This window comes from Nomascus leucogenys, chromosome 1a (genome assembly GCF_006542625.1).
Source record: "Nomascus leucogenys isolate Asia chromosome 1a, Asia_NLE_v1, whole genome shotgun sequence".
Lineage (NCBI taxonomy): Eukaryota > Metazoa > Chordata > Mammalia > Primates > Hylobatidae > Nomascus > Nomascus leucogenys.
The window spans coordinates 60,975,811-60,999,608 of NC_044381.1; the positions used below are offsets into that span (position 1 = coordinate 60,975,811).

The following is a 23,798-nucleotide window of genomic DNA, read 5'->3' on the forward strand; positions in this document are numbered from 1 at the left end:
CTGCTCCGGTGGACTGGATGTAGCAGGGGAGCGAAGTGGACTCTGTGGGGGTCCTTAGTTGTGGTTTTGTTTAGTGTGCTGGTTTTGTGTTAGTTGGCCTCTGGCCGGGAGGTGGCATTTTCAAGAGAGCAACAGCTGTGGTAGTATAGGGAGAATACAAGTTTGCCCTAAGGTGGCCTAGATAAGTATTTGGGTTTCTCAGGCTGTAGGCGGGACCATAGAGCTCCCAAGAGATGATATCCTTTGTCTTTGGCTACCAGTGGGGTTAGAGAAAGACCCTCAGGTCGGGACAGGATTAGGTATGTCTGAGCTCAGACTCTCCTTGGGTGAGGCTTGCTGCGGCTGCTGTAGGGGATGGAGGTGTGGTTCCCAGGCTACTGAAGTTATGTTTTCAGGGGGATTATAGCTGCCTCTGCTGCATCATATCGGTCACCAGGGAAGTGGGGGAAAGACAGCAGTGACAGGTCTCACCCAGATCTCATGCAGTTTGAATGGCCAGTCTCTCTCCCACTGTGCCCCATCAATAGCACTGAGTTTATTTTGAGGTAGCTGGTGAGCAAGGCTGAGAATTTGCCCTAGGATACAAGCTTCCCTGGTGAGAAAGCAAGCAGGACTTTCAGGTTTCACACCTCCCTGCTTGCTGCAACTTTACTAGTATCAGCACTCCCAGTTCGCCCCCTCTGCCAGATTATGTCCGAGAAACTTTGTGTTCAGTCAAAATTGTTACGAAGTGCAGATGGGAATTTCCTTTTCCCTGTGGTCTTTCCTCAATTGTACTGGCAGTCCTCCCCAAGGGCCCCTGCAAGACAAAGTCAGAAATGGCTTCCCTTGGGACCAAGAGTGCCCACAGGGCTCTTCCCACTGCTTCCTCTATCCCCTGTATTTCGCTTGATTTCTAAATTTATCTCATCTCCAAGTAAGGCTAATCCTTCTCCTGTGATCTGGGCCTTCAGGTTCTCCAGTATGTGTGTTTGGGGGCGGATGTTACCCCTCACACTTTGTGCACTCACAGTTTTTTGGCTGTCTCACAGAGCCTGCAGAGGCAAGCTGCTTCCTCCAAAGAGTCTGTGGACTTTCTTGGCTTTCCTGGTATGTTTCTGTAGTATTTCTTGGAGCAAAAGTTCACAATGTGAATCTCCACATGCTGTTCTGTTTGTCTGAGTGGGAGCTGCAAGTTAGTCCTGCCTCCTATCTGCCATTTCCCCCTATTGTCCCATGGGCTTTATTTCTGAACCCTGATAGTAACCTGAAAAACATGACCTTCATGAAAGTGACAATACAAAAATTCAAATCATAATAAAATATCAGGGACACTATCTGTTTTCATCGAGTGAGAGAATAATATTGGACCAGTTATTTTTAATAAAATCCAAACATAAATGTAACTAATACCAAAGATTTCTAAATCAAACAGAAAAAAAGTTAATTTCACACGTGGCACTTTGGATTGGTTATCAGATGTAGATGATACTTGATTTTATGCATCATGTGAGATTTGGCTTCCAAATAATGGTTTTAAATATTTTCCTTAACCTTAAAACTTCTTTAAAAGAAAAAGAGATAATTCCTATAGAGAGTTTATGTAACCACAAATAAAATAGTATAAAGAGAAAAATTTAGTGACTTCTAAGGCTCATTGCTATGAAACAGGAAACCTATTAAGTGGTAGTAAGTAATATAATTGATCCATATGTTGACCACAGCTGCGTTAAAATGTGTATATATTGATTTAAAAGTCTATATTGACCGTCAATGCCTTGACACAAAAATGTGTTCTAAAAGGAGTCAAATTTAAAGTTAATCCTTCTACTTTAATGTAAAGTTAATCTTTGTAATTTAATCTTTAAATTAAGTGTACAAAGTAGAGTAGTTAAACTAATTATGCTATATTAATGTAGAGGAATACTTTATACCTATTAAGATGTCCTGAAGTAATTTTTGTGACATAGGAAAATGTTTAATTAAAAAGTGGGATAAAACTAGATATATCTTATGATCCATACTTTTTTATTGAGTCTGTGCATATATAATTGTGAATCTGAAAGAAAAAATGTTAACAGAAGTTATTTTGAGTGGTGGAATTGTGGGACTTCTTCTACATTTTTATTTTATTAACATTTTTCAAATGTGCTATCATTAATAAATACCATTTTATAAATTTTTAAATAACCATAGGATTTGTATGGAAACTTCTTTGTGGTATATATGAAGAAAATGTGTGTAATACAACATCTAACTTGTCAGAAGAGGACGAGTATTTTATGTACACATTTTTTCATTATTCGTAACTGCTGAGTCATCAAAATCAGTCCTGGAAAAGGCAGCTGGACAATTTGAGGCCAAATAGCCAAAGTGATCTGTTACAAAAGAACTTCGAGAAAAAGATAGCTCATGAAGGGGCTTAAGAATTCCTGATACCATCATGTAATGGCATTTCCTTCTTACAGGAGTTATATGGGAATAAAGGCTATGACTACAGTTTTGTGGTTTTTTTTTTTTTTTAACATCAAGGTTAGGTCTCAAAGTCTCCTCCAAGAATGCAAGTGCATATGTGCATTGAGAGCTGAGAACACATGCAAATCTCATTCTTGAGTCTCTTGTTTTTGAAACCCTGTTTACTTATTCTTTTGGTTATATTTCTGGCTCTCATACTTGTAGAGATCCATCAAGATAGGAAAACATAGCTCAGGTCAAAATTTTGTTAATATAAACCCTTTGATAAAACTTAAACTATGTGTCTGAGAAGCCTAAATAAATAATTCAAAGAATGTGTTGAAATGCAGCTTCTTAGTTTTTCAAGTGAACAGCAAAGCTCTTTAGATAAGTAAATCCAGTTTTTGCACATATTTCTCGGAGTTTTTTATTTTTCTCAGAAAGAATAAAAGGTGAAGACTAGATTTTTGTTTGCTTCTTTGCCTTCTAAAGATATGGAAATGAAGATTTTGTTTGCTTATTTGCCTTCTAAAGATATGGAAATGAAGATACAGAAATAAATAAGAGCAATCAGATCATCCTAGTGGAAGGCTATTCTCTGAATAGCCATAAAACGGCTTTGGAAGTGGTCTTCACTGTTTCAGATTCTTGTCCATATAGTAATATGAAAATATTTTCAACAATTCTCTGGGGACTGAAAGGGTTAAAATTTCAAAAGGTGCTTAACTTATATCAGGTGAGTATTTAGATGCTATAAAAATTCAACATATTTTTTAATTTATGGAACTATTGAAACTCGGCATATCATGTCTGAATGTCTGTTACGTGAACATTCGTTCTAAAAGTACATTGCCTCTAGGAGATGAATGTCTTTGGGGAACAGTTTGTCATCTCTCATCATCTTTATGATGTAGACCAAGAGAAGGAAGTGCAATCCACATTGTAAATGCGACAAAACAATAACTCAATTTGCTAATCTTACTACTACACAGTGCAAAAATGATCCAAGTAGAAATAAACACTACCTTTATTTACTCATCTGCATTATAGTCTAATTCAATAATAAACTCAGCCTATCAACAGATAATCCATTTCTTACACCTTAGTAAAATCTTTTCATGCAGATAACAGAAGTTTTTGTCTCATAACACAATTGCTGTAAGTTAAATTGATTCAATTTAATTAACAAGCATTTATTCAGCGCCTACTTGTGCACAGCACTATACTAGGCATACAAAAGAGTTAGAAGATATAAACCCTGCTCACAGAGAATTTACAATCAGGACAAGAAAGATAATCCATGCATTCAAAAAATAATAAGGAACCATTACAAATCACATGAAAATCAATATAAATAATTAGACTCTGAATTAAAGACATAAGAGCCCAAGGAATCCTAAAAAGGGAGTGATAAGATTGAGAATGGAAGTTAATCTGAAAAAGATAACCAGAGGAATAAAGTTTAGAATTGGCAGGGAAACAGTGCAATTATTCTATGGCTGCCTTTTGATGATCGAAAAGAAAGAGAAACTCAGAGACAGGATAATAAAAATCAGCAAGTCAACTGCAGGGAATGGCAGGCAAATTGGCTTAGCTTTGGAAAGGCACATTGAGTTAGATACGCAATTAAAGTCATACAACAAGGCTAGTGAGGGCATTGAGTTTTACTACTTAAAGTCAATTCAAACTGTAAATCCATAATAATGCTTAAACTTATCTATATATAGAATATATGGATAAGTGTGTTTTCCTGACCTTAACAAAAAAAGCAAAGAAAAAAACTACAGAACATTAGAATCTAAGCTTACAGGATATGATTTTTAGAGTAGGTAGTTAGGCAAACATAAAAACATAAGCAGGGCAAGAGAGCCCCCCCACCCAACCCGTCCCACAGGAATGTCAGGTGCCCATTAGGTGATGGTCAGGTGGCTGTTAAACCATCTCTCTAAAATAATACTTGGTGGCAACCAGTGCCAGGGAAAGACAGTCTCCCAATAGATAGAAAACACCTGAGCTGGAGATCTTAGGAGTTCGGCGAGTGGGCTCAAGCATGCCCACTAAGCAAAATGGCAGAGTTTAACTGGTATATGACCTTCCTCTAGGAACGCTGGAATGGTAAGGGAAAACGTCACAAGTGAGAATGCACACAACTTCAGTAACACATTGTACACATAGCTCCTTCCAACTGCTGGCAGGCCACCGTCTACACGGACAGCCGATCCCCCAAAAAAATCAAGAAGGGAGAGATGCAAACTCCAGAACCATGCCAGTGTGTAGAACATCAGGTCAAAGCTGAACAGGGCACTTGGAACTCTCAATTTGCCCACTTGGCTCTCTTCCAAGTATATTTTATTTCCTTTTGTTCCTGCTGTAAAACTTTTTAATAAACCTTCACTTCTGCTCTAGAACTTGCCTTGATCTCTCCCTCTGCCTTAAACCTACTTCTGCCCCTCAGCTAAATTCTTCCCTCCACGGAGGCAAAAATCATATCGAGTTTGATGCAGACCTGTATGGATTCACCACTGATAACATGATCGTTGGAAGACAAATGAGCACACTGTGAGAGAACAGCAGTCATTTATGATGTCTTTCCTTTTTTTTTAATTTTAACTCATAAAAAGCTAGGTTGTATGAGACTCGTGTACCTTGTCAAAGTAAGAGATCTTCAACTCAGTGCTATCCAGGCCCCAATTCACATAGGATTTTTTTTTCTTCTAAAAACCCTATTTCTTTTCATACTGAACCCAGCACCAAATACAAAGGTTTTGGGAATATATCTGTGGGGCGCATGGCTGGGGAGATGGGTAGAAAAAAAGAGAAAATAAGGTATTGGTTTCAAAAAGTGAGTTAATGAATGATTACAATGAGTACTTTTCGCAGATATTTCTGAACTTAGAGGAAAAAGGGTGAAATATTTCTGCTCTCAGTTTAAGGAAACTAAGGCAAAAGAAATATATAAAATGAAAGTTCATATGAGCAAATTTTTTTTAATTAACCCACCAACTAAACCAGTAAACTGTATTGCTGGATTACACTCACTTCTAAACTCAATTTGTTCAAAAAAAAAAATATTCACGAAATGGAGCAGGGGAGAGTGTGGCTGCGCAGAAACAGTTTCTGACTTGGAATAAGGTTTAGATTCTTGTTGCTCAGGTAGGACTGATGATGCCTTAATTGGCCAGCATGACCTTGAAAATCCATCAGGGGTAGAACAGGAAAATAGCAGTTCCACAGTGCTTGTTCTCTGGGCCTTCACATATTGCATTACTTTTAAACAGCAAGGCAAAGTGTACCTTTTCTGGGCTCTCAGGATACTTATTACTGGCCACCAGCAGCTGCAGCTGTTCACAAAACAGAAAAAAAAAAAAAAAAAACAAGGAGAGAGAGAGAAGATGAACAGGAGGCAAATAAAAATGTAGCTTTCAGTGTGCTTAATGGTTCTGAATGAAGTGGCCAGAAATCTGTATTGTCCAAATGTGCTCTACTTTCCCATAATATTTAGCATTTTAATGTTCAAAATATTTCCATGTTTCTTAGTTTGCAAAGGCTTCACAAATTCTAAACAAGGCAGAATGAATGCACTACTTTTTTTGTAACATTTATATGTTATTGCTTATGTGATGAATATTTTATATTTTTCCAGTAAAAGAGTTTCTCATTTTTCAGTAGATATTCAGTAGGTGTTTACTGGGTGGCCATACATATTATGGAAAAAATATCAGATGAATAGCATGCTATAGCATTATATTATCATTTAAAACAATAAAGATAACAATAAGCCTTAATTAGAATTTAGATCTTATAAGTCAGAATTTTCCGTTCTTAAGTACTAATTTGATAATATTAAATTATACAAAAGCACTGCTGGTATATGTGATGCATGTGCTTCAACCACCTCATCTTCTGCAAAGACTAGACAATTCTAATAAATCCCCACTAAAGTAGACTCCATCCCAGACTCTATTTCAAAACAAAACCCTAGGTAAGCACTGTGGGATGCACAGAGTGAAGATGGACATAAAACCATTGCTCTCCTAGTGTAGGAAATACAAAGGTTTGCCTCAACTGCAGAGGTAAATACATTGAATTGAACTTTCACCCTTTCACAAACATGACAGTCAAGAAATTTTGAGGGGGTTGGGGAGGAAGATGGAGAAGGTTGCATAAACCTACAAGGAGGGGGAAAATAGGGGAAGAGAAAACAATGATGAAATTTTAGAAGCTGGAAAGCAGACAGATTAATGATAATGACTTATCAATTCTAACTGAAAAGCTAAGCCAGGGAAGGAAAAAGACAGTAAGCAACATAATTTACACATAAAATCTCCAAAATGTTCAGTAATTTGCAGCAACAGGTACCTCTGGAAGTAAGGAACCAATACAAAGAGGATGTTTTAGCTATTTAAGAAGCAAGTCAAGCTTGGTGGGGCGAAGGGGTGGGGGTTATTAAAAAACGAAGCAGCAGCAGTTAGAGTCTGAGATCGGCTTCACCTGGTACAAATGAATAATTGCTCCCCACCCCCCACCGCCTTTAATCTGGCAGAAGACTGGAATAATTTTTTCTAAAAAGAGTAAAACAGAGATGCTTCTGGGCTAGAAGACCACAAGGAGTGCCGCAGTAAAAATAGGGGGCTAAGTGAGCATTTGTAGGCTGAAAGCTGAGCCCCACCCATGTCTTTTTTCCCACTCAGGTGCTACAGATTTACCAGGCAAATCTTTACTCTCTGGGCAGGAGTTCGGAAGTAATTTTCTTGAGGAATCTGATCAGCCTAAGAGGAAAAGCCTAAAAATACTGACATGGGGATTCAGCGGCAGCCCAGGCAGAGTCCTCCAATGAGGATCTGCCCACAAGCCCCATCCATGTACTTAGAGCTTCGAAACCCACCTTTGCATCCTACCCTGAAATATGAGCTGAGGGTCACGAAGCAGGGGAATCACCAAGCAGGGGAAGAAGAAGGACAGAACAGCTTAGAGAAAACAGACTATCAAAGGCAAAGAAACGTCAAAAAGGGTTATTAATATTCTCATAAAGACAAAACAAGCCATTGCAGTCATTAAACAAGAACAGCATGCTGTTTAAAAAAGAAGAATTAAAGAACAAAACAGCTTGCAGAAACTAAAATTATGACAGCAAAAGTGAAAAGGCCAAGAGAAATGTTAAAATTTAAAGATAAGGAAATGTTCATGGGTAAAGCAAAGAGACAAAAGGAATTTAAGGAGGAAAAATAAATTAGAAATTCCACATGCAAAAAAAAAAAAAAACAGAAAATGGATGGAAAGAATTTGTAAACAATTCAAGAAAATTCCCTTCAACCAAAGAGGAAAAGAACCCACTGATGAGTACACAAGGGATAAAAATAGATCCATGCAAGACACACACTGATGAGTACACAAGAGATAAAAATAGATCCATGCAAGACACACATTGATGAGTACACAAGAGATAAAAATAGATCCATGCAAGACACACCATCATGAAATTCCAAACATGCAGATAAGGAGACCCTAGAACTTTCCAGATTGGAAAACCAAACAGATAATCAAAAATACAAGTTGCTCAAGAAAGACTAAGAATCACAATGGCTTTAAACTTCTCAAGAGCAATTGTGGAATCTAAAAGGCAATTGGAAACCTCTGAAAAAATGTTTTGAAGGGATATTATTTCTAATATAATTAGATGAGTATTTTTGACACCCAAACTATGAGTCAAAAGGGAGAGTAAGAGAAGAACAATTTCAGACCTGTACGGTCTCAGAAAATTTGCCTCTCACATACCCTTTCTTACCTGCAAAATGTGAGCAAACCAAAAGAAAGGAAGTTGGAGAAAATGGAAAACACAATATCCAAAACAGGATAAAGTGACAGAGATCCTGCTGAATGACAGTGAAGAAAAATGAAAGGTTTGTATCCCAGACACACACCAGTTGAAATTGGAGAAGTGTAGAAGATTCTGGGAAAGATTTCTCCAAGGAAATGAAATGGATAGATAACCCAATATGTCTGAATATATTGAGAGTATAACTCAATAAATAGCAGAGATTTGGAAATTAAATGCATCACTGAAAAAATATATAAAAAATAAGAAAATGTTTAAAAAGAGAAATTATGAATTATGAATCCTGAGAAAATTTTAAAGTATGCACAAGTATCATAGTTTACTACTTGGCTCAGCTGTGAAGACTGTGTGTCCATAATAATGTATACTGGCCTAACCAAAATAATAACATAACTACATAGGTAGAATGCATAGAGAGACTGGGGCAAGAGTATAAAAAATGTGTACGTATTATCTATTAAAATTATTATATCCATTGTAGTTAATAATTTTAATAGATAATACTTAAAACTAAAAAGTCAAGAAATTACAACAAAATTAGGTAATTTGGAGATAAATATCTAAAAATCAACTAAAAAAATTGACAGTGTTTGTCTTAGGGTAGTTCAGTGGAGGGGAGGTGAAGAGAGCAAAACTGGTGTAGGAGGCAGAAGAAGATGCTGTTTTCATGATAAGCCTTATAGAATTATGAAATTCTAAATGAAACTCTAAATTATGCACACATGTAGTATTGATTTAAAAAATTAAAAATTTCATTAAAAACTAGTCTGATAACTGTACATCACTGTAATCATCTAATTCAGCACCCAGCATTTGACTTTATATTTATGCATGCTAGATAGAAAAGAGAGAGGAAAAAGAAAAAAGGCTAAGCATAAAGAAGGCAACAAAACCAAGTCTTGAACATTTGTTGTTTGGGGACACCCAGCATCCTTCTCCCCTTCTCTTAGGTAGGTGTGCCCTCCCCAGTGCATTTCATGTGTCAGGAAAACAGACCAATCCCAGCTCCAAGGGTGGGTTCTGACTGACTTCAGTAACTTACCATATTCAGACACAGTGACTGGCACAAGGATGGACACATGACCCATATGGGGCCAATCTGAAAGGAGGAGCGGTTGAGGAATTTCTAGGAAAGTTTTACAGTCTAAGGACATGGCACTGGAAGTTGCTGCATCCATTCCTGCTGCCATAAAGGTCAGCCAATGTGAAAGAAGTTTAGCTTCAGAGATCACAGAGAGGTGGGCTCAGACCTGACCCTGTTCTAAACTTAAAATAAAAAGTGCCCTGAAGGCTGGGCACAGTGGCTCATGCTTGTAATCCCAACACTTTGGGAGGCCAAAAAGAGAAGATCACTTGAGCCCAAGAGTTTGAGAGCAGCCTGGGCAACTTAGCAAGACCTCACTTCTACAAAAAAATTAAAAATTAGCCAGGCATGGTGGTGTGCACTGTCCCCACTACTCAGGAGGCTGAGGAGGAAGGATCACTTCAGCCTGGGAAGTTGGAGCTGTAGTGAGCCAAGATCATACCACTGCCCTCCAGCCTGCACCACAAAGCCAGACCAGGTCTCAAAAAAAAAAAAAATCTTTTGAGTATATACCCAAAGGGTTATAAATCATGCTGCTATAAAGACACATGCACACGTATGTTTATTGAGGCACTATTCACTATAGCAAAGACTTGGAACCAACCCAAATGTCCATCAATGATAGACTGGATTAAGAAAATGTGGCACATATACACCATGGAATACTATGCAGCCATAAAAAATGATGAGTTCATGTCCGTTGTAGGGACATGGATGAAGCTGGAAACCATCATTCTCAGCAAACTATCGCCAAGGACGAAAACCCAAACACCACATGTTCTCACTCATAGGTGGGAATTGAACAATGAGAACACTTGGACACAGGAAGGGGAACATCACACACCAGGGCCTGTTGTGGGGTGGGGGGCTGGGAGCAGGATAGCATTAAGAGATATACCTAATGTAAATGACGAGTTAATGGGTGCAGCACACCAACATGGCACATGTATACACATGTAACAAACCTGCACGTTGTGCACATGTACCCTAGAACTTAAAGTATAATAAAAATATATATATATTTTTTAAAAAGTGGCCTGAAGCCATACATACCATTTCCCCGCATTTGTGTGGTCGAATAAATTACTCTTTCTTAATTAAACCAATTTGAGTGTTTTATTACTTGCAGTGGGGAAACAGTCCTACTAATGTAAAGAGTTTTAAAGTTAGGAGTGAGGACAAAGTTGGAAAACGTTTTCACTGAAGTTCTTAGGTATCACCTTTCCATGGGGAACTCAAAGTATATTATTAATTTTGGCAACTGGAAGTTGGCTTTAATGTAATATTTTAAAAATTAAAGAGGTTTTTAAAAAAAGAAAGTTTAATGGATTAGAAAGGGCTTCTGGCAATCAGTGGTGGAAAGCCCAGAGGACCCTCTTGGGATCTTCTCGCCACATCCTTCCATGTATGAAAATAGTCAACATGGGCAGGAGAGCATCTGCATTTGTATCTGCTGTTTGTATATGACTATATGCGAGATTTCTTCATTTTCTGCGCATTTTCAAGGTCACTTTTAAAAATCACTACTGCCAAGTTTACATGCCCACATTTTCATTTCTCTTTTTTCCTCCCACTAGAAAACAACCAAATCCCCTGGATGTGATGCCTGAAAAGGGCTAAAAAGGTGGAAGGTAAGGATTGTGGAATGACTCGCTCATGGCAATAATGCCACTCACCATCCAATGGAGAAAAAGCAAAAAAAAAAAGAAAAAAGAAAGAAAGAAAAAGAAAAATTACAAACATAAACTTATCTCCAACCTGCTCGTGCAGCTGCCATTTTCTTGTTTCGCATTTTGTTCTCCAAAGCTTGCTACACAATAAAAAATAAGGGAAAAAAATTAGATTTCTCAGTGTTTTCTACTATTTGACATTAATAAAGATAATATTTCTATGAAATAAATTGTATCTTACCATTTTCATCTTCTTTTTTAGATCTAGATTCGCTGCCTTCTGGCCCTTGGCAGTAGCATTGAGATAATAGATGGCCAAACTAAATTAAAGAGAAAAAAATACAATGTAAGGTGTATTTCAGTTCCCCAAGATACTTCTTAAATTTGTATTCAGTAAATTATGAAATATCAGCATGGGAATGAATATTAAGCTATTTTCTACTCTAAATCTCCTGTCTTATAGATAAAAGCTGAGGTCCAGAGAGGTAAAGAGATACACTCAGGATGACATAGGGATGAAGCTGGGGTGAAGTTGGAAAGTTGGGGCCCAAGGCTCCTGATCCACAGCCTGCTCTGTCTGCTATTTCACACTGCCTAATATTAGCTTTTTCCTGGAAATGTATTAAAATCAGTTTAAATTATAATTGAAAGTAGCATTTAAAGTGGATGGCAATGGTATCCCAGAGAATGGAAAACCTACTGCAGCTTAGGGAATATGTCGAACAAAAAGGAAAACGACTTTCTGCCTTAAATTTCGTCCTTTGGCCTTTGCAGCTAAGAATATAATCCTCATAGGCATAGATAATGAACATGGAATTTTTTCCGTAGAATGTATTGTTTGCATTTCTTTCTCCCTCAAAAAGAAAGTGTTGTATAAAGGAATATTCTTGGATTTTAAATGACATTTACATTCTAGAAAGGGCAAATTCTAGCCAGACAATTCTGTAAAAATAAATATGCTTATCTTCACTTAAGGCAAAACGAACAAACAAACAAAGAAAAAATACAGTAAAAAAGGTAACTTATATTACTCTTTGCTGCAAATAACTGGATACTGAACACATTTCCTCTACTCCCCAAAATGAAAGACGGTATCCTTTATGAGCCGTCTGGTGCTAGCAACACAATTATTGATATGGTTTGGCTGAGTTTGTTTATCTCTTACGTGAGTGATGGGAGTTTAACTAAAATTACATACATAAATGCATGCAGGGCAATATCTGGCATGAAATAGGTGCTCAATAAATGTTTGTGTGTGTGTGTGTGTGTGTGGTGTATATTATAAATATTTTCTTAGAAAAGTTCCTAGATTTGGAAAATGAACTCAAAGATTTCACAAGTCCTTTCAAGTTCTGGAATTCTCTATTTATCCACCATGATTTTCTGCCTTGTAATGCACGTTAAATAAGTATTCCTCACAAATCTTTTTCTAGTCTCCAAAGGAATGAAACTGCCTGCAGAGAACTAACCTGAACTCTGCTTTATGATACCCAAAAGCCATCCAGGTTGATTTAATATAATCCACTGGGGGAAATTCAAAATACTAGTACAATTCTCTAATTAAAGGTAATAAAAAGCTAAGCCAATTGTATGGGCCCCATAAATAGAAGATGAGATCTCAGAATTTGAAAAAATATACTCAGTAATAAGCTAAAATCTGGGTTTTAAATCAGAACCTCAGAACCACAATCAACCTTTCAGTACATCTATTTGACACTCGTATGGGGCCAGCTTTCCTCCAGGCTGTCCAGATCAAAGCAAACTAGGTCCTGCAGGCTGAAGATGACTGCCAGACTGTTTTGTATGGCCCATGAATTAAGAATGGTTTTTCTGTCTTTTAAATGGTTATGTTAGTAATTACTTAATTAAGATCCTCAATTTTGCCTCTTGGCCTAATTTGCCCCTGGCCCTCGAATTAGGAAAAGTGTGCTGACCCTGGGTCTATACCACCTTGGACAAGTGGCTTTCAGCCCATCTGAAATTCCCACTGATTCTGATCCCTGTTTGGTGCTGCAAGTGAGTGTAGGAAATAAGGAGAAGACATGAGTTTAAATTCCACTTATTAGTCACTTGACTTGGGGCAGAATTTCAATGTGTTATTGATGGTATGATTAATGAAGCCAACTTCTCAAGGCTGTTATGGGAATTAAACGAGTCAGTGTGTAAACAGTACCTGAAATAAAGGCAGTGTTAATTCCTTTTAAACACTCTTAGGACCGATTACTAAATCTTTGGATTAAGGCATTTGAACAATGCCACTTCTTCACTTAAAAATACACATGTCTCCTAATAAAGTAAGAATATGGTAACAAAATCTGACATTTACATTTTGTGTGTGTGTGTGTGTGTCCGTGTGTGTGTGTTTTAAACAACACCTCATTCATACCACTAAAGGGCCTTGACTCTCAAAGGCCACAGGATACTGATTAACATGCTCTCAGAAGCCACTGTATCATGGACATGTAGAGAAAGAAAATTGTTTCAAAGACCATCTGGTGAAACATGCTGCATTCAGTAGGTCATTTTCTAATGCATCTGTGCCAGAGATTTACGATCAGATTCTTAATAGCACCTCATTATCAAGGTTATGTAATATATAATGGTAATCTGATTTACTGTTTAATTATCCCTACAGGTTATTAGCTCTCCCTCACAGAAAGCCTCGTGGTATAAAGAAGAGCACTGGATTTATTGTGAAAGGATCTGCTTTAGGTCCTTCTATGACCATTTTACTCTCTCTCTTGCCTAGGGAAAATCACTTTCTTTCTGTAAGTCAATTTCTTAGATTATAAAATTGAAGAAGATAAACCTGCCCTCACTACTTTATGTGGCTTGTGATCATGACAATAACTGGGTCAGAATCCCTGCTCATTTACTGCAAACCACTGGGAGTTTTCTCCCTGAGATTTCCTCGTTTTACCTTTATTTAAATGAACCAAATCCTTTGCATCAACTTTGTTCTTAAAGTGTCCCTGGGGTTGTTTAATATTTACCCCCTGACTGAGAGTCGTGGCAGCTCCAGACATTCTATGTAGGAGGCACTCAGGGACTGAAAGAAGAGATGGACGCTGCTTTTGGCTCTTCCATAGCACGTCTATACTTTTACTTAGAGTCTAAGTTTATCTGTGATGGCCAAGAGTCAGAAGCCAATGAAAGTTGTACGAAAACAAAAGTCACCTGGCAAGTTCCCCTTTGGAAATCACTTCTGACTTTGAAGGGACAGACTACAGGAACTTCCCAAGATCCTCTGGTCCTCTGATTCTATTATCGTGAACACACAGTTATTGACGGCCCTCTAACAACAAGGACAGGGAAATTTTTTAAACCCTTTAAGCCCTTGCCCCTAAAATATAGTCTATAGGGCCCCCGAGGGGAATATTAACTTAGAGGATCATTATTTCTGTATATTTACTGCCATCTGCTTTATGGAACAAGAGGTGGAGGGCCGGGTTGTTGGGGGGAAGCTCAATGTACTGATTAGATTTAGCATTTAGCATTTATGTTTCCCTTGCTTTAGCTGTTTACGGATAATTATTGTGGTTACTTGGGAACAAATCTTATAATCCTGGTGAAGCAAAGACAGATGCAGATGGCTGTGAATTACATCCAATAGGATCAGAATATGGCTCATGAATTTTAGCCTCTCACCACCATGTAATCAGTGTTGAATTTGGATAGGTTACAGCAGAACCCTTAGGGAGAGTGTGAGAGCTGAAAAAGCTGAAATGTAAAAAACAGCCAGGAAGAACATCACAAAGGCTCTTTCTATGAGGAGGAAAAGCACATACCCCATCACCAAAATGACAGCAATGACCAGCCCAGGGTTCGAAAGCTGTCTCAAGATCTTCGCCATCCAGCTTGGGAAATCATGCTCCAGGGTCTCTCCAATGACTTCAAACATTCTATTTTTACCACTGGGGGAATTAAAAAGGGGGAGATAAGTTTATTAAGAACATATGGAAAACCATGGTTAAAGCAAGAAAACTGGAAATCTTTCTCAATTACTGCTTAGGTCCTCTTTCAGGTTAGGAATCTGATGTGTTTAGCTGCAACTGCTGACACTTTGAACTCATGTACCCAATATATGCGTAAGATACGAGAAATATGATCCCAATATAAACATAAAGCAGTTAGGAAATTAACCACATACTTAGGAGAAGATTTTCTAAAAACTTTATTTCTAAGATTTTGATTGAAATATATTTTGTAAATAGCTCATAAGTCTGCCTCTCAGTCAGCTGCTCTTGTAGGAGAACACTCTCTTTGAGCTAGGTAAATAGTGCACTCAATTTTTAATTAGCCTTAGAAATGAGAGCAAGGAATAGCCCAGTGGAATAAAATCCACATATAATCCAATATCTCTTTCCACGCAATAGCTTCCACCTCATTTTCCACCAGACTTCCTTCATCAGATATGTTAATAGGTAAGGTAACCACACCGAATCACGGGTTCTTTCCCTCTCAGTTTCTTCTTCTGGACAGGCCCTAATGAATACCAGCTTAGCTCCACTGCTCAGATCCTTGAAGGCAAGTATCAGCTCCTATAAACTAGAAAAATGAGAACAGGATGTCTTGACTTACTAAGGAATAGCTAGAATTGTACCATAATATTCAAAATATTCATTACACCATTATTTTCTCTGTATATGCATACTGATTTTACTATGAAAAGATGTAATTTTCAGAAGAGATTTGGGTTGGGTTTCACCAAATTGTATGCATCATCAGAATAAATGTTGGTGCAACATTTAATACAATGTTTAGTTTTGCTTTTGTATTTTAATCTTTAAGCATTTTCAACTACTAAATAACAATGACACACAAGTCCCAGATTATGGTTTTTTCCTCCTGGTCTAACCAATACTATCTTCCAGCAGACAGAGTGACTCCAAGTATTTTGTCAGTAGTCGTTGGACTACAGAGGTACAAGTTTTGCTTCACGAATTAAAGATCTACACCCTAATTTTCAAGACTTATGATACATAAGAGGGAATGAAGCTTACAAGCAATGTAAGATTATAACTCCCTATTCCAGTAAGTTTTATTTTTCACCATTCCATTCTAATTGTTCATACCCCCCAGTGCAGCCCCAGCCAGATGGAATACAGGATAAGCAGATAAATTAAAAGTACCAAAAAAGATAAAACCATCTATCCTCCCTTCTCCAGCATCTCAGGTCACAGCTGATGAATGTAGTTAGAGTGGGGGCATTCAAATTTTATGAAATTATCCCTACCCACAGAGGCCTTCTCAGCATCCAGTGTGACTCAAAGCAAAGTTGCTGAATCCCTGGGGATTCTTGTGTACCTTTTTCAGGTCAGGCCTTTTACCAAAGAAAGGAGTCCAGATATCTTAATTACATACAAATTATGGAAGCATCTACACTTCCCTGGCAATGCCTTCTCCTGCCAGGTTAGCCAAAGTGTGCTATTACACAATATTCTCAGAATTGTTTTCCAGTTGTCTGTGTCTACCCATAGTCCTGCTGTAGGCATAGCACCACTCTAGATTAGAACAGCTTATGAGGAGGCTTGTCTTCCCAGCTGGGTGATAAGTGCCACAGGACCAGAATCAATGCTTAATGCATGGACTTAACCCTGCGTCTCTTCTAGTGCTTAGTACACAATAAGCAGTCATTATTCATTCATTCATTCATTCAAATTATTGACCAGCACTTTACTGTGTCCTAGACCCACAGAGATGAAACTGCTATATCCCCAATCTCTAGAAGTCAGCTAAACTATTAAGAAAAATAGATGCATAAAGCATGATTGCAAATGACCAATATAATAGCAGCCTCACAATACAATTTTAACTTTTAATACTAAAAAACCTGCACCTAGTATACTGATAGCAACAGGAGGCAGCCAAATGCCTAGGCAGAAAGGGGCAGGTACCTGGTGAAATGCCACCTCCAAGCCAAAGACAGTTTAAAGCCTGAAAGCCAAGGTCCATGTTAAATCCTTGGACCGGATTGAGAACTTGTCTTCCTGTTTGGTGCACTTTCCTCTGATTCATCCCCACCCTTCACCTATTTTACATATACCCACCCTTTCCTAATTGGGTTTCTACACTGTCATGTCTGCCTTTGAGTGATATCTTCACTTTAACCTTTTTTGCATACTCACAAACCAGTCAGCACATACTTCCATCCTGTGCCTATAAAGACCACAGACTCAGTTGGTAGAGGGGAGAGATGGCCTGACTTTGGGGAACAATCGGCCTGACTTTGGGGAAGAGACAACCTGACTTTGGGGAAGACGACCTGCCCTTCCTGGCCCCTCTCCAACTGCCCTCTCTGCTGAGAGCCAATTTCATTACTCAATAAAATTCTCCTCCTTCACCAGAAAATTCTCCTCCTTCACCATCCATGTGACCTCATTCTTCTTGGACGCTGGACAAGAGCTTGGGGCCCACTGATTGTGGGTACCCAGGAAAGACTGTCACACTGGCCCTTTGCCTTCTCCAGTGGAGGGCAGCTGCCCCACGTGATGAGGCAAGGGGCCAACTGAGCTGCTAAGACACTGCCATCCATCAGGCTGAGGATGGTGGAACTCATTAAGCACTGTAACACCCCCTTTGGGGCTTTGGGGTCATAGGCACTTGGGCACCACTGCATTCTCCTCAAGATGATACACCTGGTCTGGCCACGGGCCCCACATGGAGCTTGCTCCTGTGTCAGTGCCCAGCGTGTCTGGCCAGATCCCGCACTCGCTTGCCCACGTGCTTCCTCCCACAAGGGGTTAAGCACAGCAGGCCGGGTAGACAGGGTGCCCCTCTGTGAGTCCAGCGAAGGGGCTAAGAGACATCCTGTGTCAGTACAAGCTCAGTTATGAAAAATTATGCATAAAAGGCAAACCAGAATATAAAATGCTAAAAAGTTGTTATTTCAGGTTTTCAAGATTATGGGCCATGTTTCTTTTCATGTAAAAATATTTCTATAATGTTTAGGTTTTCTAGCATAAACACATATTATCTTTGCAGTAAGATGAAAGTATATGAAAAATAGGAGGTGGAGCCAAGATGGCCGAATAGGAACAGCTCCGGTCTCCAGCTCCCAGCCCCAGCGACACAGAAGACGGATGATTTCTGCATTTCTGCTTGAGGTACCGGTTTCATCTCACTAGGGAGTGCCTAACAGTGGGTACAGGACAGTCGGTGAAGCGCACTGTGCGTGAGCCGAAGCAGGGCGAGGCATTGCCTCACTCGGGAAGCGCAAGGGGTCAGGGAGTTCCCTTTCCTAGTCTAAGAAAGGGGAAACAGACGGCACCTGGAATATCGGGTCAGTCCCATCCTAATACTGCGCTTTTCCAACGGGCCTGGAAAACGGCACACTAGGAGATTGTGTCCCGCACCTGGCTCGGAGGGTCCTATGCCCACGGAGTCTCACTGATTGCTAGCACAGCAGTCTGAGATCAAGCTGCAAGGCGGCAGCGAGGCTGGGGGAGGGGCGCCCGCCATTGCCCAGGCTTGCTTAGGTAAACAAAGCAGCCAGGAAGCTCGAACTGGGTGGAGCCCACCACAGCTCAAGGAGGCCTGCCTGCCTCTGTAGGCTCCACCTCTGGGAGCAGGGCACAGACAAACAAAAACTCAGCAAGAAACTCCACAGACTTAAATGTCCCTGTCTGACTGACAGCTTTGAAGAGAGTAGTGGTTCTCCCAGCACGCAGCTGGAGATCTGAGAACGGACAGACTGCCTCCTAAAGTGGGTCCCTCACCCCTGAGCAGCCTAACTGGGAGGCACCGCCCCAGTAGGGACAGACTGACACCTCATTCAGCCGGGTACTCCTCTGAGACAAAACTTTCAGAGGAACTATCAGACAGCTGAATTTGTGGTCTCACGAAAATCCGCTGTTCTGCCGCCACCGCTGCTGACACCCAGCCAAACAGGGTCTGGAGTGGACCTCTAGTAAACTCCAACAGACCTGCAGCTGAGGGTCCTGTCTAGTAGAAGGAAAACTAACAAACAGAAAGGACATCCACACCAAAAACCCATCTGTACATCACCATCATCAAAGACAAAAAGTAGATAAAACCACAAAGATGGGGAAAAAACAGAACACAAAAACTGGAAACTCTAAAAAACAGAGCACCTCTCCTCCCCCAAAGGAATGCAGTTCCTCACCAGCAACGGAACAAAGCTGGATGGAGGATGACTTTGACGAGTTGAGAGAAGAAGGCTTCAGACGACCAAACTACTCTGAGCTACGGGAGGAAATTCAAAACAATAGCAAAGAAGTTAAAAACTTTGAAAAAAAATTAGAAGAATGGATAACTAGAATAACCAATGGAGAGAAGGGCTTAAAGGAGCTGATGGAGCCAAAAGCCAAGTTTCGAGAACTATGCGAAGATTGCAGAAGCCACAGTAGCAGATGCGATCAACTGGAAGAAAGGGTATCGCTGATGGAAGATGAAATGAATGAAATGAAGAGAGAAGGGAAGTTTAGCGAAAAAAGAATAAAAAGAAATGCACAAAGCCTCCAAGAAATTTGGGACTATGTGAAAAGACCAAACCTACGTCTGATTGGTGTACCTGAAAATGATGGGGAGAATGGAACCAAGTTGGAAAACACTCTGCAAGATATTATCCAGGAGAACTTCCCCAATCTAGCAAAGCAGGCCAGCATTCAGATTCAGGAAATACAGAGAACGCCACAAAGATACTCCTCGAGAAGAGCAACTCCAAGACACATAATTGTCAGATTCACCAAAGTTGAAATGAAGGAAAAAATGTTAAGGGCAGCCAGAGAGAAAGGTCGGGTTACCCACAAAGGGAAGCCCATCAGACTAACAGCTGATCTCTCGGCAGAAACTCTACAAGCCAGAAGAGAGTGGGGGCCAATATTCAACATTCTTAAAGAAAAGAATTTTCAACCCAGAATTTCCTATCCCGCCAAACTAAGCTTCATAAGTGAAGGAGAAATAAAATACTTTACAGACAAGCAAATGCTGAGTGATTTTGTCACCACCAGGCCTGCCCTAAAAGAGCTCCTGAAGGAAGCACTAAACATGGAAAGGAACAACTGGTACCAGCCACTGCAAAAACACGCCAAATTGTAAAGACCATCAAGGCTAGGAAGAAACTATAGCAACTAACGAGCAAAATAACCAACTAACATCATAATGACAGGATCAGATTCACACATAACAATATTAATGCTTAATGTAAATGGGTTAAATGCTCCAATCAAAAGACACAGACTGGCAAACTGGATAAGGAGTCAGGACCCATCAGTGTGCTGTATTCAGGAAACCCATCTCACGTGCAGAGACACACATAGACTCAAAATAAAGGGATGGAGGAAGATCTATCAAGCAAATGGAAAACAAAAAAAGGCAGGGGTTGCAATCCTAGTCTCTGATAAAATAGACTTTAAACCAACAAAGATCAAAAGAGACAAAGAAGGCCATTACATAATGGTAAAGGGATCAATTCAACAAGAAGACCTAACTATCCTAAATATATATGCACCCAACACAGGAGCAGCCAGATTCATAAAGCAAGTCCTCAGTGACCTACGAAGGGACTTAAACTCCCACACAATAATAATGGGAGATTTTAACACCCCACTGTCAACATTAGACAGATCAACGAGACAGAAAGTTAACAAGGATATCCAGGAATTGAACTCAGCTCTACATAAAGTGGACCTAATAGACATCTACAGAACTCTCCACCCCAGGTCAACAGAATATACATTTTTTTCAGCACCACACCACACCTATTCCAAAATTGACCACATAGTTGGAAGTAAAGCTCTCCTCAGCAAATGTAAAAGAACAGAAATTATAACAAACTGTCTTTCAGACCACAGTGCAATCAAACTAGAACTCAGGATTAAGAAACTCACTCAAAACCGCTCAACTACATGGAAACTGAACAACCTGCTCCTGAATGACTATTGGGTACATAATGAAATGAAGGCAGAAATAAAGATGTCTTTGAAACCAACGAGAACAAAGACACAACATACCAGAATCTCTGGGACACGTTCAAAGCAGTGTGTAGAGGGAAATTTATAGCACTAAATGCCCACAAGAGAAAGCAGGAAAGATCCAAAATTGACACCCTAACATCACAATTAAAAGAACTAGAAAAGCAAGAGCAAACACATTCAAAAGCTAGCAGAAGGCTAGAAATAACTAAAATCAGAGCAGAACTGAAGGAAATAGAGACACAAAAAACCCTTCAAAAAATTAATGAATCCAGGAGCTGGTTTTTTGAAAAGATCAACAAAATTGATGGACCGCTAGCAAGACTAATAAAGAAGAAAAGAGAGAAGAATCAAATAGATGCAATAAAAAACGAAAAAGGGGATATCACCACCGATCCCACAGAAATACAATCTACCATCAGAGAATACTACAAACACCTCTATGCAAATAAACTAGAAAATCTAGAAGAAATGGATAAATTCCTCGACAAATACACCCTCCCAAGACTAAATCAGGAAGAAATTGAATCTCTGAATAGACCAATAACAGGTCCTGAAATTGTGGCAACGATCAATAGCTTACCAAGCAAAAAGAGTCCAGGACCTGATGGATTCACAGCTGAATTCTACCAGAGGTACAAGGAGGAACTGGTACCATTCCTTCTGAAACTATTCCAATCGATAGAAAAAGAGGGAATCCTCCCTAACACATTTTATGAAGCCAGCATCGTCCTGATACCAAAGCCTGGCAGAGACATAACCAAAAAAGAGAATTTCAGACCAATATCCTTGATGAACATTGATGCAAAAATCCTCAATAAAATACTGGCAAACCGAATCCAGCAGCACATCAAAAAGCTTATCCACCATAATCAAGTGGGCTTCATCCCTGGGATGCAAGGCTGGTTCAACATACACAAATCAATAAATGTAATCCAGCATATAAACAGAACCAAAGACAAAAACCACATGATTATCTCAATAGATGCAGAAAAGGCCTTTGACAAAATTCAACAACCCTTCATGCTAAAAACTCTCAATAAATTAGGTATTGATGGGACGTATCTCAGAATAATAAGAGCTATCTACGACAAACCCACAGCCAATATCATACTGAATGGGCAAAAACTGGAAGCATTCCCTCTGAAAACTGGCACAAGACAGGGATGCCCTCCCTCACCGCTCCTATTCAACATAGTGCTGGAAGTTCTGGCCAGAGCAATCAGGCGGGAGAAGGAAATAAAGGGTATTCAATTAGGAAAAGAGGAAGTCAAATTGTCCCTGTTTGCAGATGACATGATTGTATATCTAGAAAACCCCATTGTCTCAGACCAAAACCTCCTTAAGCTGATTAGCAACTTCAGCAAAGTCTCAGGATACAAAATTAATGTACAAAAATCACAAGCATTCTTGTACACCAATAACAGACAAACAGAGCCAAATCATGAGTGAACTCCCATTCACAATTGCTTCAAAGAGAATAAAATACCTAGGAATCCAACTTACAAGGGATGTGAAGGACCTCTTCAAGGAGAACTACAAACCACTGCTCAATGAAATAAAAGAGGATACAAACAAATGGAAGAACATTCCATGCTCATGGGTTGGAAGAATCAATATCGTGAAAATGGCCATACTGCCCAAGGTAATTTATAGATTCAATGCCATCCCCATCAAGCTACCAATGACTTTCTTCACAGAATTGGAAAAAACTACTTTAAAGTTCATATGGAACCAAAAAAGAGCCCGCATCGCCAAGTCGATCCTAAGCCAAAAGAACAAAGCTGGAGGCATCACGCTACCTGACTTTAAACTATACTACAAGGCTACAGTAACCAAAACAGCATGGTACTGGTACCACAACAGAGACATAGATCAATGGAACAGAACAGAGCCCTCAGAAATGATGCCGCATATCTACAACTATCTGATCTTTGACAAACCTGACAAAAACAAGCAATGGGGAAAGGATTCCCTATTTAATAAATGGTGCTGGGAAAACTGGCTAGCCATATGTAGAAAGCTGAAACTGGATCCCTTCCTTACACCTTATACAAAAATTAATTCAAGATGGATTAAAGACTTATATGTTAGACCTAAAACCATTAAAATCCTACAAGAAAACCTAGGCAATACCATTCAGGACATAGGCGTGGGCAAGGACTTCATGTCTAAAACACCAAAAGCAATGGCAACAAAAGGCAAAATTGACAAATGGGATCTCATTAAACTAAAGAGCTTCTGCACAGCAAAAGAAACTACCATCAGAGTGAACAGGCAACCTACAGAATGGGAGAACATTTTTGCAACCTACTCATCTGACAGAGGGCTAATATCCAGAATCTACAATGAACTCAAACAAATTTACAAGAAAAAAACAAACAACCCCATCAAAAAGTGGGCAAAGGACATGAACAGACACTTCTCAAAAGAAGACATTTATGCAGCCAAAAAACACATGAAGAAATGCTCATCATCACTGGCCATCAGAGAAATGCAAATCAAAACCACAGTGAGATACCATCTCACACCAGTTAGAATGGCCATCATTAAAAAATCAGGAAACAACAGGTGCTGGAGAGGATGTGGAGAAATAGGAACACTTTTACACTGTTGGTGGGACTGTAAACTAGTTCAACCATTGTGGAAGTCAGTGTGGCGATTCCTCAGGGATCTGGAACTAGAAATACCATTTGACCCAGCCATCCCATTACTGGGTATATACCCAAAGGACTATAAATCATGCTGCTATAAAGACACATGCACACGTATGTTTATTGCGGCACTATTCACAATAGCAAAGAGTTGGAACCAACCCAAATGTCCAACAACGATAGACT

At 39.4% G+C, this 23,798-nt stretch overlaps 1 protein-coding gene across 1 annotated transcript in view; it reads right to left on the reverse strand.

Annotated features, from left to right (window-relative positions):
• Window positions 1-5,751: 5,751 nt before the first annotated feature.
• The window catches only part of TMC1 (transmembrane channel like 1), a 154,204-nt gene continuing 136,157 nt past the window's right edge, over window positions 5,752-23,798 (reverse strand). The window contains exons 17-20 of the mRNA XM_030814125.1: window positions 14,812-14,937; window positions 11,265-11,343; window positions 11,112-11,163; window positions 5,752-5,774 (exon numbers count right to left, since the gene is read on the reverse strand). Coding sequence (XP_030669985.1) covers window positions 5,752-5,774; window positions 11,112-11,163; window positions 11,265-11,343; window positions 14,812-14,937 — 280 coding nt within the window. The remainder of the gene's footprint in view (window positions 5,775-11,111; window positions 11,164-11,264; window positions 11,344-14,811; window positions 14,938-23,798) is intronic.